The 18,015-nt window shown below is 38.4% G+C and overlaps 2 protein-coding genes across 4 annotated transcripts in view; one reads left to right on the top strand and one right to left on the bottom strand.

The window, feature by feature from the left end:
* Positions 1-226: 226 nt before the first annotated feature.
* LOC127236088 (protein cereblon) lies at positions 227-16,968 on the top strand. 2 transcript variants are annotated; one of them, XM_051203524.1, is made up of 11 exons: positions 227-329; positions 4,266-4,381; positions 5,006-5,208; positions 6,008-6,157; positions 9,203-9,362; positions 12,806-12,868; positions 13,800-13,884; positions 14,249-14,364; positions 14,756-14,820; positions 15,475-15,606; positions 16,340-16,968. In XM_051203524.1, exons 1-11 carry the CDS (start codon positions 263-265, stop codon positions 16,518-16,520), a joined length of 1,338 nt encoding a protein of 445 aa, XP_051059481.1. In that variant the 5' UTR covers positions 227-262; the 3' UTR covers positions 16,521-16,968. The 2 variants fall into 2 exon arrangements, with proteins under 2 accessions (XP_051059481.1, XP_051059483.1); XM_051203526.1 differs by having other exon boundaries at positions 243-329; positions 4,269-4,381.
* LOC127236089 (CCA tRNA nucleotidyltransferase 1, mitochondrial) overlaps positions 15,462-18,015 on the bottom strand; it is a 15,848-nt gene continuing 13,294 nt past the window's right edge. For both annotated transcript variants that reach the window (XM_051203527.1, XM_051203528.1), the window contains exon 9: positions 15,462-15,665. The gene's annotated coding sequence lies outside the window, so the exon portion shown is untranslated. The remainder of the gene's footprint in view (positions 15,666-18,015) is intronic.

Raw genomic sequence — 18,015 nt, 5'->3', positions numbered from 1 at the left:
TTCCGGGCAGAAGGGAATGCTGCGTAAGGGAGGTTTGTTTGCTCAAGGTGAACACTAAAATCTCAGCCTACAATTCTTGGTTGGGTGTGGATTGCTTTAGGTCTCTAATCCACAGCCCTCCGCTGTGTCTCCGGCTGCCTTGTTGGAGCCGCCAGGGGGCGCTGTGGCCCGGAAGCGTGGCGGCGGCTTGGCGCAGACCCTCCCCCCCCTCCCGCGTCCCGGCACCGCCCAGTCTCCCAAGCTCCTTTGCGGGTAAACAGACATGGCCGACGAGGGAGATCACCCGGACGCTGCGCACAACATGGGCAACCACCTGCCGCTGCTGCCTGGTAACCTCCGGGACGGGCGCCTGGCCACGGGTGGAGAGCGAGGCCCGGGGCCGACCCCTCAGGGCGGACGGGGACAGCAGCCGGGTGCAGCGGCGAGTGGGGGAGCTTCTCATGAGCCTCGAGCGCTGCAGCCCAGCGCTTTTCTCCCGGCCTCTGCCTCCTGGGCTGGGAGATGTTGGGTGGGGTGGGGGGGGGGGGAGGCTTTCGTTTCCCAGAGCAGGGACCCAGTCCTTGCCATCCTTCTCCTTAGCACACCTCCGTGGGAATGCTCTGGGACCAGGCGACGTCGGAAACCGGGTTACTTTAGCAGCCGTTACTTCTCCTGCACGTCTGTCTTTCAATAAGACTGACAGCTAATATGTACTAAGCACTTACTTACACGTCACTCGCCACGAAGCGGATGCTTTGCATGAGTTTCTGCTTTTAGGGCGACACCTGTCACCTGTTCAGAACCTTGCTGTCCGGGAGAGATGTGTCGACGAGTTGTTAAATTGTGTGTACGGTTTAGTGATGTGGAAGGTCACACAGTTGTTCTGCGGTGTGCTAGTCTGTCAAGCGCAACAGGTATCACGTAGCTACCTCTCTCTCAATTGAGGCCGTATTTGGTGGGTTTTTCGCAGTTTGAAAGTAATATGTTTGCATATTACTACTCAAGAGAGTGGCATTGCCAATTCCTCTTTCCTGTTCACTTTATGCCCATATACTTTGTGGCAGCTTATGTTGCAATACTGAATATTAAAAGTGCATGAACTAATGGTACATACTAGTCCTAGAACGCTATATACAACACAGACTGTTGCCCAGATCTTTTGGGTCATAAACCACACAGTGTGTTCGCCTTTGTCACGAAAACCATCACTACACACACCATTCTACTTTAAGGAGGTTCGCAGTAGTGGTGAGGCTGAGAATAATTATAATCCCAGGTGCAGTTCATTTAGGGCGGGATAAGCAAGTGCTGTTAAGGTATCTGGGGTTTGTGTTTGATTCATTGCTATGCTGGATTGGATACCAGGGTCTTTCAAACCCTATTGAGCTGTGTCTCCAACTCCTCTTGTGATTCTTCATGGGTAGGGATTATTCTGGGGTTAGAGCAATTGAAGAACAGTCTTGTGATGTAGATTTACTTAGAATACAGTTGTGGACTAGCTTAGTTGTAAGTTGTTGAAAACTTGTATCTTTAGTCATTTGAGTTAGGAGCATTTTTTTGTGGGTTGTGAAGAAATAATTTCAGATTTCAGTTAGTTACCTAGGGAAAGCTATGTTTTGGGTATGAATCTGTTCCCTGGTAGTTTAGCCGGGTGGGAGGAAATGCTGGGTGCCATGCCTGTGCATAGAAGGCACCTTTTGTCTAAATCACTGGTTGTTTGAGAAGCTGTACTGGCTGAAATTGGTGAAGGTAGGTAAGTTGTCTTCAACAGAAGAGATTTCAGTGACGTCAGCACCCCCTGTGGATATGCCAGAGGTTTAGAGAGAGTGGTGGAGTAGAAGGATGCCCATGTCCCGCTGGCACCCACCAGGGTTCCTGCATGAGTCATCAGTAGCTCTGAAAAGTCCGTGTGTATTTTCTCAATTCAAAATATAAGAAGCAAGAGGTTCCCTGATGTTGTAGATGTAGAATAAAGGTTTTCCAAATTAGAAGTTTTATTTCTGGGAAAGGTTTGGCTTGCCTACCCTCTGAATCCTTGTAGTATAAGCTGATTTGAAAAAGTGATCATCTTTAAGTGCTAAGGAAATTGCTTAACATTTTAGGTGTGAAGAATCTATACTGGACAATTCAATGCTCAAAAATAAACATTTCCAAGTGGGAGAAATAGGTTTTAGCTTTGTTGATGAGAATGGCCACCATATATAACAAATATCTTTAAAGAATAAAGATAGAAAATGTCAGGTGTAAATTTCATACATCTGCAGCCCTTGAGCTAATAGCAGATATTTAAGTTTGCTGTAGGAAGAGAATGACTCTCTCCAAATTTCAAGTAAAATCCAGGTTTTTAGAGTTGTAGGTAAAAAAAAAAAATTACATTTGGGATGTTTTTCTCAGTTTTGTCTTGATCTTTTGAGGAAATTTCCCTATTGTCAAGAGAAATGTGTTCAGAAATGTTATTATCAACTGTCTGCATACAACTTGCAGTAGTTATGGTCTTCTCTCTGGCAAAGCCATATATCTAAGAATTCGTAATAAAGTTCCAAGCATTTACTTTATTGTAACATCTTTGTATTTTCTGTTAGGAAACTACTTACAGGTGGTTTGATTTAAAAAAATAAAAAAGTAATTTTCATAATGGAAAAGCTGACCTATTTGAAATTAAACCTTATGCATTTAAAAGTTTTGGGTGGGCAGTTAAAATATATGAACAGAAATGAGATTCGGTGCGTATTGATTCTTAGTTTAGGCCAGTGTTTCCCAACCTTGAAACTGTAAATATTTCAAGCTGGAGAATCCCTTCTTAAGCGGTACAGGTGCTTAGCAGCATTCCTGGCCAGCACCTAATATGGATTCCCAGGATTTTTCTAGTTATGACAGTCTTAAGACAGTTCCAGATATCATAAAGGGACAAAATTATCCTTGGATTGGGAAATGAACCCATAGTTGGGGGGAGAACAGTTCCTACTTGATAGAGTAACACCTTTGAAAAGTAGTGGTTTGTTTTGGTGTTTCAGGCTTTCATCTCTGCCCTTGGTAGCATCAAGTTTTAAAGTTTAAAGCAGTGTGCAGCTTACTTTGTGTGTGTGTGTGTGTGTGTGTGTGTGTGTGTGTGTGTGTGTGTGTGTAGATGCAGGAAGACTTCTTAAAGCTCCTTTAAAATATATTTTTCTTTGTGCCATTATTTTTTAAATTTAACGAAGCAATGTTTGTAAAAATAATTGCAAACATTTCATTTTTAAATATGGTGGTGACTGCCAGAAAAGTTGTCACTGGGAAAGCAATGCCCACTGCCAGGTACTAATGGAATTGGAATTGTTTTCTGCTTTAACAGATCTTTCTTGCCTATATATTTCTTCCTTGCTTTCTTTCTCACAGAAGGACTCTTTCCAGCTAAAGTCTGAATGATCCTTAGAGATTATCATCTTCAAGCCTTCATTTTTTTCTTCAGATGAAGAAGCTAAGCTTTAATCAGTTGGAGTTTATTATGTAAGGGGTCAGAATTAGAGAAGAGAAAATGATGTATACAGGAGAACTGAACATAATTTAGCTGTTGGATTGTAGGCTGTACATGGGGATCTGTGTTCTAAAAGTGCAGTGTGAAAGGAGGGAGAAGGGAATGTTATAGTGAAGGAGCCTGATGGCTGTTTGCCCAGACAGGTGATCAAGGGAACTAAGTCAGCTGGACTATGTGAAGTGAGGAAACACCAGGAGCTCAGCTGAATCCTGAGAATTCCGTTCAGCTGATCCCAATTGGTGAATGCTGTGTAAAGTACCTAAAACTTAGTCCAAATGATTGTGTTCTCCCCCAGACACAGAAGAACAGAGCAGTTGGCCTGCCAGAGGCAACAAAAGAGCCATGATACCTAAATATAATGTGGTGCCCTGGAGGGGAGTCTGTATCAGGAAGAGATTATCCAGAAATCTGAGGAAGTCCAAGTAAAACAAGAAATTTAGTTAATAGTAATGTGCCAGTATTGATGACATAGTTCTGACAAGAATACCAAATAAATGTAGGGTGCTAACTGTGAAGGAAAGTAAAGTCTCGGCATACTAGAATTCTCTTTTCCAATATTCCCATAAATCTTAAAGTGTTCTAAAATAGTTGATTGTTAAAAATGAGGAAAAGGAGGAAAGCACAGTCAGGGCAGAAAGAGCATAGGCCCACTTTCTGCTGCCTCTGCCCAGCTTTCTTAATAAGAATGTCTCTCCGGAGGGTAGGGTATGGGAAGGGAACAGAGCTGGCTTTGTTCTGAATCTCGGTTTTTTCTTCTCTTACTCTACTTCAGCAGAGAGTGAAGATGAGGAAGATGAAATTGAAATGGAAGTCGAAGACCAGGATAGTAAAGAAGCCAGAAAACCAAACATCATAAACTTTGACACCAGTCTGCCAACCTCACATACAGTATGTAAATTTAGTCATTGAGCTAATACAGTAGATGAACTGTTAACTGTGCTTGGAATTTCCTAAATGCATGACTGACTGAAGGATTCCTGCATATTAGCTGACCCTTGAACTTGTGGATGAGGACGGGCATTTAAAATTACATGGCAATGTAATACTATAGTCTCATGTGATTCCTGACTATTTTCTAATATGCAAACATACAACCTTAACTTTTAAATTTATCCTGGGTGTGCCTCTTCAAGGAATTGTCATTTTCTGACTGATTCTACTAGTAACTGAGCCATTAAGAGTGTATTCTTGGTACTGCTGGGATGTGGGATAGAATTCCTCATACTAACATTCTGTCATAAGAATGGTTGTATTTGGACACAGGTGTTTTTGGTTAAAAGAAAGGGGGGTCAGTATTTTGAGCTACAAAATACCAATCAGAGATTCTTCATTAAAAACTGGGAGTTCTAACTGGAAATACTAGATCAAAAATTAGAGTTTGATAGAGATGTGCTTATGTGACCACACTTACATAAATAAATGTGTGCTCTGTCTAGTTCTTTGACTCTGCTTTACTCTTAATCTGTTAAGGTGTATTAAGTGTCTGTCTTGACTCTGTGTGTTCTTGAATAGTATCTGGGAGCTGATATGGAAGAGTTTCATGGGAGAACTTTACATGATGATGACAGCTGTCAGGTAATTCCAGTCCTTCCGCAAGTGATGATGATCCTGATTCCTGGGCAGACGTTACCACTGCAGCTGTCTCATCCACAAGAAGTCAGCATGGTGCGGAATTTAATTCAGAAAGACAGAACCTTTGCGGTTCTCGCATACAGGTAAGAGGTTAGGTGAATCTGCCTACCCATGCTGCATCCTGTGTTGTCACAGCCAAGACCAGTGTGGCAGCCAAACCCAGCTGGAATTTTGTAGAAGATGTTGGATAAGAGTGTGTGTATGTGAAGCAAGCACTCTTGTCAAAGTACAAATTGGGTATCATTAATACTATTTTCATCGCTTTGTAAGTCAGACATTTACTTTTACAATTTAGCTGTGTCTGGCTCTTGAAACACTTGCATGCATTTAATGGAAAACCTGCCTGGAATCTGAGTTCAGAACTGTTTTTATTCAAAGACAGCTGGGCTTTTATATTTTATACAGAGGCTACTATTCCCTTTCAAAACTCACACCATATTGGACCAACACAAAACAGTGGTAAACTGAAGCTGTCCTTTAAGTAGCCTTTGGCAAATGAAGGAAACATGTGGTAGAGACAGGAAATGGAAACAGGAAGCCTCCCATCACCACACACACACACACACACACACACACACACACACACACACACACACACACACACACGTGTGCTGCTAACTAGCAGCAACCATCATTGTCTAACAAAGTGGAAGACTGTTTACTTTGTGAAATGAGACCTAAACACTCTTTAGCCCTAGGTCATTTCAGTGACTCTAAGCCTACCTTATTCTAAGCTGCAGTTTACCTTCTGGAAACTCATGTGCTGGCTTTACAGTGAGGGCTGACTGCTGTAAATGTTTTCCCGTCTGTATTACTTTTGCCAGTTTTGTGTATTTCAAAGCCAAAGCTGAAAACTCTCCCTGTAAATTTTTGTCTTGGAAGTAATGTGCAGGAAAGGGAAGCCCAGTTCGGAACGACAGCAGAGATATATGCTTATCGAGAAGAGCAGGAGTTTGGAATTGAAGTAGTGAAAGTGAAAGCAATTGGACGGCAGAGGTTCAAGGTCCTTGAACTTAGAACACAGTCAGATGGGTAAGAAACTTCAAAGGTTTTAGAGGGACTGATGTGGTAATTCGCTGTTTGCTGACCCTTGATATTTTATAGCTTCATTAGTTGTTCTCTTTGCCTTCGAAGATGAAACCCCAAAGTTTCCATCCTCAGTGTTTAGCAGAGTCAAGTGAAAACTAGAGGCTTCAGTTTCAGCCTCATCTCCCAGCCCAGAATGTGACTTAATGTAAAGTGAGGCTGTGGCATTGTTTAAAAATTATTTCTAGGTGATTGTAATATTCCTCTGGGTTTAAAAACAGTAATAAAAGCCCCACAGGAAGTACCACTTGAGGCATGGCTTCTTTGCGATTGAAAAGCTTTCTGCAGCATAGGAGAATAGAAGGCAAAAGCTGTGATCAGTGTTCGCACCAGGACAGGTGTGGTACTGGCAGCATCCCTGTACTGTTTGAAAGCTCCACTGAGTACATCTGCCAGCTACAGCACCTGAGCTATACCAGCCAGGGAGGTTTGTGGCTGTTTGCAGTGTGCATTTTCTATCCTCCCAAGATATGCTTTATATGAGGAATGAAGAAACACTTTTGTCCATGCACTGTGTGAAGTCCAAAAGTTTCCTGGGGATCCTGTTGCAGTTCACATGGTTAGCTTCCCATACAATCAGGAAATAGTGTGTTTGTTTATTCTTTTTCCATTAAATTCTGGTAATTTAACCCATTCTCCTAAAAAGGAAATTAATTAGAAGCAAGCATTTCTCTTATCTGGTGTCACACCTTGATTCTGGCACACAAGAAGCACCTGTAGTGTCTTAAGGGACAGCCTCCGGGTTCTACAGAATTGAAAATTCTGTCATACCTCTTTATTTCTGATGTCATCTGAGCACCAACAAGAATGTAAGCTGCATGAGAGCAAGACTTGTTGTCTGTTATGTTACAAAAGTGTGTATGAGTTAGCATTTTGGAAAAAGTAATCTTGCAGATATTGGGGATATTGGGTGGGTTATCCTGACTTGAGGTGCTTACTTTTCTCCTGATTCTAGAACATTTCTTTGTATAAACTCAAAATCTTTATAAGTTTGTATTCCTGAGGCCCTCGGGAGACAAGTTACTGGAAAAGTGACCGAAACTTTTGTGATCTACATTTAGGACAGTGTTAAGTGAATGAGTACAAAGTGATGGGGTTCTATATTGTGGTAATTAGATGGTTGCTTTGTTAGGGTGGATTTTGCTGACACTAACAACTTTTAATTTAATTCCTCTATACTTGGTGGTACAGTCTGATTTTCTTTGAATTTTATTTTCTAGAGGTGACAAAAGAAATTGAATTGGGAGAAATTATATTTCTGTATGTGACTTTAATAAGTAGCTGTGTGAAGCTCTAAAACACAAACTGGAAGTAGTCTCTGTCAGAAAGTAGTTCAGGAAACATGGTTGCAATGAAGAGCAACATCACACTGACAGGTGGACTGGCCTTGGAAAGGAGAATTCTTCCTAGTATTCTAGAGACTTACTAGAAACTGAGGCCTCTCAAAAAAGATGTGTCTCAATTTGAAAGCCCTTTGTGAAATAAGATTTCTTTGCCTCTACTCCTACCTCCGTCCTGAACCACTGTCACTTAAAATGGGCAAGCGAAAGAAACCTTAAAGGTGGTTCAGACATCGTCTTGTTTTTGCAAATGAATAATAAGCTAAGTACCAAAGAAGTCACTTGCCCAAAGTTATAAATAAGAAACAGCTGGTTTCATCCACAGCCTGATTCCCAAACTAGCTGTCAGCCATTATACCAAGATTTCTCCTTCGCACATTGGGAACTTAACTCTACAAAATCTGGAGTTTAAGATTCACTCTTTTGCTTTTGTTTTTAGCCTAAATGGCACTTCCTACATGAAGTGCATTGTTAGCTTCTAACCTTTCCTGTTAAAGGTCTGTTTTTCAAGTACATAGGCTTTAAAAAATAATAACAACACATAGACATTTAAAAAAAAATAACATAAAAAAAGGTATATTTGACTTAGTATAGGACTCTTCTGATAATCTGTTTCTTAGAAGTATACAGAAAAAGAGTTTAACATCCTGTTGAAATTCTCAGATTTCTTATCTATCATGTCTGAGATAAGTAATTTTTAGTCAAAAAAATTGTTATATATTACAAACATTTCAGCTGAAAATTATAATAGTGTAACATTTTGATTTTTTGGAGAGACAAAGGTTTTCCTTGAACTGGGCTTGCAGATACATTTGGATGCAAATGCTCCTGGATATTCTTTACACACTAGGTCTTTTAACAGGAATTACACTGTGAGTGCAGAATCTTCAATTTTGCAGTTTTCCCCAAATTTCATGAAATTTTAGTAAAATCGTGTTATAATCAGAAAGTTACTCATAAACCTGTAAGGAAGAACCACTACACATGTACACACACACACCCCAGACATGTTGAACAATGATCATGAGGACTCATTTCCTCATCCCCAGTTCTGAAAACTTAAATGCAGACAAAAATCTGGCATGATCTAGAGGATAATGATTCCACAATGTCTTCGACGCAATAAATTTCTGTCTAGAAACAGAGAGGAGGAGAAAGTATATATGTGTGTGTATGTATGTATGTAATGCTGTCCAAAGTACACATGTGTGTATGTTCCTTTCTTTCTCTACCTATTTTTGCTCTCTGGATATTAAATGACAAAGCAGGTGTGAGGCTCACAGCCTAGAGATTTGGGGATGGAGAGCTGTAATTTCTAAGAAATTAGATGTGTCTGGATAATCTGTAGGCTATATACTGAGTTTTTAAAATAAATTTTGCTTCATTTGTGCCTGCATATTTATCTCAAATATATAATCTCTTTTGATTGTACAAGTGACGCTGACATCTCATTATCTCTTATATTAAGATTATTAAACAATTGTTTTAAGAATTTCATATATATATATACACACACACACACACACACACACAGCATTTGGTCCATTTGTTTAAAGCAGGGAACTTGGATAAATCTTAGTATTTATCCTATATTGAGAAACTAATAGTGTATCTTAAAAATGAACAACATGCTTGGTTCTTTTTATTTTAGAATTCAGCAAGCTAAAGTGCAAATTTTGCCAGAGTGTGTGTTGCCGTCAACAATGTCTGCAGTTCAGCTAGAATCACTCAATAAGTGCCAGATATTTCCTTCAAAACCTGTCTCTTGGGAAGACCAGTATTCATGTAAATGGTGGCAGAAATACCAGAAGGTGAGATACTAATGTCTTATGTGTCTTCTAGAAGACAGGTTTCTTTTAAAAGAGTCACAACTGTCCTGACATTTTCTAAACACTGTAGCTCACTTGATCATAGATGGATTTAAAAATAATTCACAGGCAGTTATTTATGAAAGATAACTTGCAGTCATGATGAAATGTCAAACAATTGTAAAACACTGTTAATATTATGCTTATCATGTATGTATTAATGGCCTGTGGCTCTCAATTCCATACGAACCTTAGAAAACTCTAATCACATATTTGGCTTTTGAGTTAAATTCAGCCTTGAAGGGACAGGATTGTTTGGGCTAGCATTCAGTGGCAGTAGAAAAGAATGCTGTCCTTTGACTTTTCGGAGGATATTTTTTGTGAATTGTTTCACAGCATGCTGCTGACCAAAACAGAAATTGACTTGAGAGGGTAAGGTATTGCTTGTTTAGTACTGCAAATGTAGCTGAGAGAGTATCCCTCCATAGGGAATAGACCAAAGTCCATTCATGCACTAAGGATAAATACTGGTTCCACTGCCAGAGGCCCCGTGGACTGCCCAGGCCTCCTAACTGTCATCCCCATTTAGGGGGCCTGGGTCAGTCTTATGTTGGTCCCCTTGCTGTCAGACTGTCCAGCAGCCCCAAACCATCCAGCACTGCAGCTGCCGCCATCAGAGCCTTGGCCCTGCACCCACCGGGAGAGGTGAGCTCCAGGCCTTCCCCTACCCCCCACCCTACAGTCACTTGATGGGGCACATAGCCCCCACCCATTGAATTCCCAGAAAACCTGGGGCCAGCCCAAATCATCCAGCACTGCATGTTGTATCTTGAGAAAGGAAAAATGTTAGTCAAGTTAATTGGGAAAACTTCAAACCCATTCGGTGTAGAGATCTTGATTTCCTAACATTCATTCAGGCTTTGACACTGGTGGGTTTTGTTGTTGTTGTTGTTTGTTCGTTTTCTCTCTCTCTCTCTCTCTCTCTCTCTCTCTCTCTCTCTCTCTCTCTCTCTCTCTCTCTCTCATTTTATTTATTTATTTTTTTTAATATCATGGCCCCCTTCTAAACTCACTAGAAAGATTGGAAGAGATGGTCCAAATGGCAGACTTTTTCATCCCTCTTGAAATATATTTTCTTTTGTCCAAGCTGTCAGCCTGTCCATATATAAAGCTTGCCATGTTAATTAGAAGAGTTGACTGTGAAATATAAGGAAAGCAATGTGGAAATTAGAAATCCAGTGTTTGATGTTCATCCTTCCAGCCTGTGCTAAGTAAAGAAGACATGATTGTTCCTATGCATCATGTAGAGCAGGGCAGACATGAGTACAAACTTACAAAGTCATGGTCTTTGAACATGCTCTCACAGGCTGTGTTTTAATGCCATAGAGTTTAGAAAGATACAAATCTTCATTTTTCTTGTACCATATGCAAAAGGGTATTGGCTACTGTTGCCCTTCTCTTTACTAACAGTGTCTTACAGGGCATTATATGTACTGTGCTGCTGTAGCAAGTCTAAGTTTGTAAACATTGTGAGTACCCCCCTCTGGCCTTCTCACTGCTCCCTTTATAGTAAACTTTCTAAGATATGTTTCTAAGATAGGTGGAGTGAGGTATTAACACAGAAAGACTTGTAGTTGTTTTCCCCTTGCACACATACTTTGCCATTTGTGTGGCTACCACTAGTTTATAAGGCACTAGTATAGGAAAGATCTCACCAGCTCACAGTGCTCAAGGTAAGAGGGGACTCATAAATTTGAGTGTTGTGTTTGGGCAGTTGCTTTGTAAGGACTAACAGTTCTGCTCCCTTTGGTTTGTGTGATTAATATTAAAAACACATTAAACACGTTTGTACATGGAATTTTTAGAGTCAGAATAATAATTGGAATAAAGATTTTTAGAAGTCCTTTTCTTCAGTGGGAATTGAGACCCTAGTTTGGTTATAGGTTGGTGCCATGCAAAAGGATGGCATCATTCAATGCATTCTAGTCACTGTATTAACATGTCATTTAGCTTGTTTATGATTATGTAAATGATTTGATGTCTGTATGTCAAAAGTATACTTTTTCAGTGCCCTTTATTAATGTCTTCATTGTTCTAGAAGTGATCATCTTAATGTGCAAAATATGTTTGCTTCTTAGCCAGACATGTGCAGCAACATAACCTGAAACTTTCTATATAATTTTTATAATTTAAAGAATTTCTAATTTTAGAGAGATTTCTTCCCCAAAGCATAAACTTTGTGGCCTGTGATTTGCTCTACTTTTTTGTTGTTTGTGTTAGCCATCTGTAATATTCCAAACACAGCACATTGTACACATAATTAGGATAAGGCCCGCTCTGTGCAGATCCTGGCTACTTCCCACTACCAAATCCATGGCCTCCTATGCCTGCCTTTTCTTACCTTTGAAATGGAGATACTTTCAGTAGCCATGCAGTGTCCTAATAGATGATAAAATTCTTGCTATAGTGTTAATGGTTTTCATGGTGATTCATGGATAGTCAGTCATCTGCTCTTATTGTTAACACATCTTTTAAAGTCTGTAATTGAATCATGACAGTAACCCTTGACGTAAGGTATATGGTCTTAGACATAAAGGATAACTTACAGAAGAGGACTTAAGTCTTTTGCTCTGGCCTATTAGGCTGGATTCCTGAGCTAAGCATGAATAGGAAACCATTCCAGACTGTTTTTAGGTAGCCTGAAATAGGAAGTTTGTGCCAGGCTACATTTTTTTTTTTTTTTTCCCCTTTCAAGTATCCACTAGTTTGAAGTGTATCCCATGGGTACTTCAGGAGATCTATCTCTTCCATGTGATAGAGATTCCTAATACTGGCAAACAGTCATTTCCTCTTGAAATACACCTCTAAAAACTAATTCAAGAATTTTTCTTTGACAAGATTACAGAAGAAAATACCTTATATAGTCTATAAAAATGTTTGTTCAACAGTAATAACCTAGGTCTTCTCATCCATTCCCTACCACTGAACCACCCAAACAGTGAACAGTTCTACAGAATCCAACTGTGTCAAGTGCTCCATATTGGCATTACACTTCTTATTCTATACTTGTTACAGCTTAGTTTGTGATACACAGGTACTCACTGTGTTTTAGTTGCCTACCATACTTAGTACAGCAATATGGTATGTGAGCTTGTAGTCTAGAAGCAGTAGACTGTACCATGTAGTTTAGCTGTATAGTTAAACCACCTGGTCTGTGTTGAGTGCCATTCATCACCAGCATCTCTCAGAATGCACTTACCATTAAGGTAAGAATACCATTGCACTAATCACCTACTGTAAGATTGTGAATACATTTCAGATAATCTATTGGCAATTGTCTTTTAAAATTAGAAAATGTTTTTGTAGAACTAATCATTTTTAGATATTACTACTTATAGTATTTGAGTTTTTCCTTGAGTTTTCTTAAGACACATTTTTTATTTCAGAGGAAGTTTCACTGTGCAAATCTGACTTCATGGCCTCGTTGGCTGTATTCATTATATGATGCTGTAAGTAACTTGCCAGAAACTTGTCTTTCATTAGAATTTTCATAGTTCTGACTATATCTTAGCTAAATAAGATGACACATTTGCTATTACTGAAATTATGAAGGGTCATGTGAAAGTCACTCTGTAAAGAATTCTTACATCACAAAATTGTTTTCCAAACAAGTATATTCGTATGTATTGCTACATCAGTAGTATATTAACTGATGCGTCTACACAGACTTCTGGTGTTGTTAAAAATATGCACTGTTACTGCTAACAAAATCACTAAGACAGAATACTTGAAGTATTTGGAATACAGTAACTGCCTTCAAAGCCCAATTTCTATCAGATACTGTGTGGTTTGAGAAAATTAGGTATAATAGTAGCTATTGCACATATAATAAACATTTAAATAAATGTTAGTTGTATTTCTTAGTGAATCCCTGCCAAGAAATCTAAAGAACTGGAAAAATAAAACAAGTAATTTGAGCATTTATGATGTATGTACCACTAAAAGAAAACACAGTTGACCTCAGCCCTTTTGCAGATCTTGAGCCTTACAAAGGTACAGATGCACTCTTGGAAAATGTTAATGCCTGGAAAAAGACAGCACTTTTCTGTAGAAACTAGTTGCTAAGTGAGGTGTGTAGACAGCAAATGCAGGGGCACACCACCATTTGCACTGAGACACAGAAAAGTCAGAAGAGGCCAGTTCAAGCAGCAGCCTAGAAGAGCATCCTAAAAGAGCATCAAGACACATTTAGATTCACATACTTCTTGGGATAGACAGCCTAAGGGCGAGATGCCTGGGAAGTTGGCCTGCTTGCTAGTCACAGGAGTTAGTTAACCAGTTCCACCTTTAAAAACTAGGCATACCTGGTCTCAGATTAGTTCCAATACATGATTTTTAAAGGGGCTAACACTTATTGTGGCTACTTTTATTTTAAACCAGGAAACATTAATGGATAGAATAAAGAAACAGTTACGTGAATGGGATGAAAATCTCAAAGATGATTCTCTTCCTGCAAATCCAATAGGTATGGCAAATACTGCAAGCTGTGGCATGTTAGTGGGGGGGGGGGAGCCTTTAATATTAAATTTGTTTACACTAACCTTTGAATTTTGAAAAGGTATTTGCATCTCTTTGCTTGAAAAATCTTTTTTCCAAGAAATTAGTATTCAAAGCAACAGAATCTTCATATTTTGTTAAAGTGGCTAACTTCCTGTTCTTTAGAGCCTTTACAAGTGAATCTGCTCCAGAACTTAGCTTTATATATTATCTCTATATTTGTAAGTCAGTTTCATCCAAGTATATGCTTGACTTAAGGAAGGTAACTGAAATATAAATGTAATTAATGTTTCCTAAGTTTAAAGCCTGCAAACCTCACCCTGTCTTTTAAGACTTTTCTTACAGAGTAGCTGCTTGTCTTCCTATTGATGATGTGCTGAGAATTCAACTCCTTAAAATTGGTAGTGCTATTCAACGACTTCGCTGTGAATTAGATATCATGAATAAAGTAAGTAAAGACCACATGTCTGTTGTGTAGATTTAGATTGTCAGTCGGGCTAGAGTTCACACTGTTGAGATCAGGAGTTACCTCTATTGTATAGTAATATAGTCATAATCTGGAGAAGTACGTGTTTATCTGTTCTGGTTTAGTTAAAAAGCTTCTCTCTAGTCTGAAATGCTCTGTAATTTAAACCATTCCAAAATTTTGGGGATTAGGAATGTTTGATCAGTAAAGTCATGTATGTATGTGTATATATACACACACAGTTGATACACCTTTGAATAATGTATATTTGAAATTATTTTAACAGTCCTTAAATATTAGTCCTAGGCTTCTTCCTAAGTAAGTTTATTCTTGATTTGGGTAACAAGACTATTTATCCATTTAAACATTTTAGTGTACTTCCCTTTGCTGTAAGCAATGTCAAGAAACAGAAATAACAACAAAGAATGAAATATTTAGGTAAGATTTTTATTATATTTTTAGTATACCTCTCAATACATTTCCAACTTTCCTTTCAGAATTTCTCCTCCAGTGTCTATAAATTACACTCAAGAAAATAAACATAGGGAATTGATTCATTTTGGGGTAAGACTGTCTCCTAGGCTAGAAATATCCACAATGCCTCAATTTTTGTGTAAAGTCTGAGATATTCTTTTAGCTAGTTAGGCCACACAGGATCAAACTAGGACATGTGCTAATGCTGTGATACAGTAGTTTAACACTATGATAAATTCATTAGGATTATAAAACAAGGCAGTAAATCAAGAAAAGTAAACTGATGTCTGAACTGTCCAAAGATGAGGAAACATGACATTTTCAACAATAGTGTGTTTTCCCTTTGAATCATCAAAGAAAATTTTCAAGCAAAAATAGAGCATCTGTGGGTGGTTAGGGGTGCATGCCTTTAATCCCAGAAGTTAGGAGACCGAGGCAGGCAGTTCCAGGACAGACTCCAAAGCAATGCAGAGAGAAACCCTGTCTCAAAAAAAAAAAAAAAAAAAAATCTGCCAGCCTCCTGTACGTATTTGACACAAAATTCAAACATAAATATACATCAAAAAAGGAAAAATTGGAATTACTGTTCTTATTCTCCATGTTGCTTCTTTGTTCCAGTTTATCCTTGTGTGGTCCAATGGCAGCATATGTGAATCCTCATGGATATGTACATGAGACACTGACTGTGTATAAAGCTTCCAACCTGAATCTGATAGGTCGGCCTTCTACAGTACACAGCTGGTTTCCTGGGTAATATGGTTGTGTTCACTGTCTTTTGTTGGCTCTTCGTTTAGTCTTAAGTGAAGCTTCTAGAAATGATACAAGACAAACAGGACAGGAATAGTTTTTAGTTTTAACTAATCTTCATTTCATCAATAGGTAGGAATGAATGGGGGGAGTGTCATGCATGTTAGAGCAAAACCTGAAATATTTGTCAGCTCATTATAAAATTTTATGATATACAAAGTAATTAAAACTATTGATTGATCCACTGATGTGTAGATCAGATATCTTAAGCAGGGACATAACGAGATGGGAAAAACAGTAAACCTTGCTGTATCTAGCCTGCTTTATTCTGGGCCACCCTTTTTACTTTTAAAGTGGCAAAGGAATTAGGAATTAGTAGATTTTACTTGCTATAATAAAATGTGTTACTATACATACTAAATACAGACTATTTCACCCAAGGAAAATGGTAACTTGAGAACAGAAGTTTGTTTTTGAGGAGTTCATACTCTCCTTCCTCTAACAATAATACAGTAGAAAACAGTGAGGTAAATAAATTAAGGCTGGAGCAATGTGGCAAACAGCAATATAAAGAAGCTTGTAGTAATAAAATTATCAAATCATAAATATCAATACAGTATCAAATTATGACAGTTTTTGTAAATGTATGAGGTTTCCGAGAAACTGCAGCATAACAAGCCTAAATCAAAGGTAAACAATGGATTTCCTTACCTTGTTTTTCCCTTCCTTTTTATAGGTATGCATGGACCATTGCCCAGTGTAAGATTTGTGCAAGCCATATTGGATGGAAATTTACAGCCACCAAAAAAGACATGTCACCTCAAAAATTTTGGGGCTTAACTCGCTCTGCTCTGTTACCCACAATTCCAGAAACTGAAGATGAAATAAGTCCAGACAAAGTAATATTATGTTTGTAAGTTCATTCATTGTAGGGATGACTTCCTAACAAAGTGTATTCTCAAGTCAGATCTGCCCCAGACACTATTGCCTCTGATGTATGTGTATAGTGGTCACAGCATTTGACTACCTTGTTCAGAGGATGAAAAAGCAGCACAAAACACACAGTTGGGTTCAGAACTATCTGCTTTAGTAACTTGGTGCCATTCATTATCCTGTTGAATGCGTGTCATTGAGGGTTAGAAAACACGTTTGAGGTGATGACAATGGCTGTGGGGATAAGGGCACCACTGCTCTAAATGATTAATATTCCAGAAGCTAGGTTGGCAAGCACAAGACAGGCAAGGCAGTGTATATTATTTTGAAAAGAACAAAGTCCTTTTAATTTTCTTTAGCTTGTCTAAGATACTGATTTGTAAATTTTGAAAATATTAAAGAGTAAAATAAGCAGTTTGAACAGAAAAAATAGCATTTTGTGTATTTGCACTATTTATTTGTAAGACTCCTTTAAATAGTATATGTGCATTTTGCACTTTAAGTTAACAGTATATATATTTCTGGGATTATAGCCTTTAGCATATAAAAGTTAAAGTAATTGAAGGGCATCTTTAAATAAAACTGACCAAAACTAATACCTATGTCCAAACCTACACTATTTAGTTTAATTATGTAAAAGTCAAAGTAATCAAGTAAAGTTTAAAGAGAAGTACAGTAATAAAATGCAATTTCCTCAGTGTCATTTTTTAAGTTGCACTTCTATTTCAATTTCATTCAAGCTGAATGAAGTGAGGCAATTCTGCTTTACTTCTGCAATGTAATATGATCCACCTACTGTTTACCATTACTTGCAGATAGTACTGCTTAGGGAAGTTTACACAGCTTTGCTATCATTCCATCTGTATACTTCCTGAATGAGTATGCAGTAGAGTGACAACAGCAGGAATTCCATGGTGTAAAATTCAGGTATTTACTAACCTGTGTAAAGTAGTGTTTGTGGCTCCCCTTTTTATAACATCGTATTAAACTTCCTCTTATTTGAGCTTCATCACAAGTGATTTTACCAAACTCCAAAAGCTACTATTTGTTTATACAGTGTCTATGAAAGGAAGTCAGTTATAAAATATCAAACTCTAAGCCATATCCATCTAATTCGTAAAGTAAACATCTGTGTCCACTATCGGTGGCACTGACAAAAAGCCAGTAGTCTCAAGGCCAACTCTTCAGTTATTCCTGTAACATTTTAAGCTTTGCACACCAAGGAATTCACAAAGTCCTATATAAATGAATGGTATTGTGGGCCAATTAACTTTAAAATTCAGCAGACACAACATAAACTAGGTAGTTATTTTTAGCATACACAAGTGTTCTCCAACAGTTACCATATCCCAGTGTAAAGAAACAACAGCTACACTTTTCTCACTAGCTTGGAAAATTCAGAGTTAAACCTGAATTAAGAGGATGTAGACTTGCTTAGTTTTTCTATACTTTATATTGAGTTTACTCTTGCTGTTTCAG

The sequence above is a fragment of the Phodopus roborovskii genome, unplaced genomic scaffold (assembly GCF_943737965.1).
Source record: "Phodopus roborovskii unplaced genomic scaffold, PHOROB, whole genome shotgun sequence".
Taxonomy (NCBI): domain Eukaryota; kingdom Metazoa; phylum Chordata; class Mammalia; order Rodentia; family Cricetidae; genus Phodopus; species Phodopus roborovskii.
Note: the sequence above shows the minus strand (reverse complement) of the source record. Positions and strands in the feature narration are given on the sequence as shown.

Bases quoted from the DNA above. Each gene is read 5' to 3' on its own strand.
- LOC127236088 (XM_051203524.1), top strand. From the start codon at position 263: ATGGCCGACGAGGGAGATCACCCGGACGCTGCGCACAACATGGGCAAC. The intron at 330-4,265 runs GTAACCTCCGGG...ACTCTACTTCAG, and splicing joins CCACCTGCCGCTGCTGCCTG to CAGAGAGTGAAGATGAGGAA. The intron at 14,821-15,474 runs GTAAGATTTTTA...TCTTTGTTCCAG, and splicing joins ACAAAGAATGAAATATTTAG to TTTATCCTTGTGTGGTCCAA.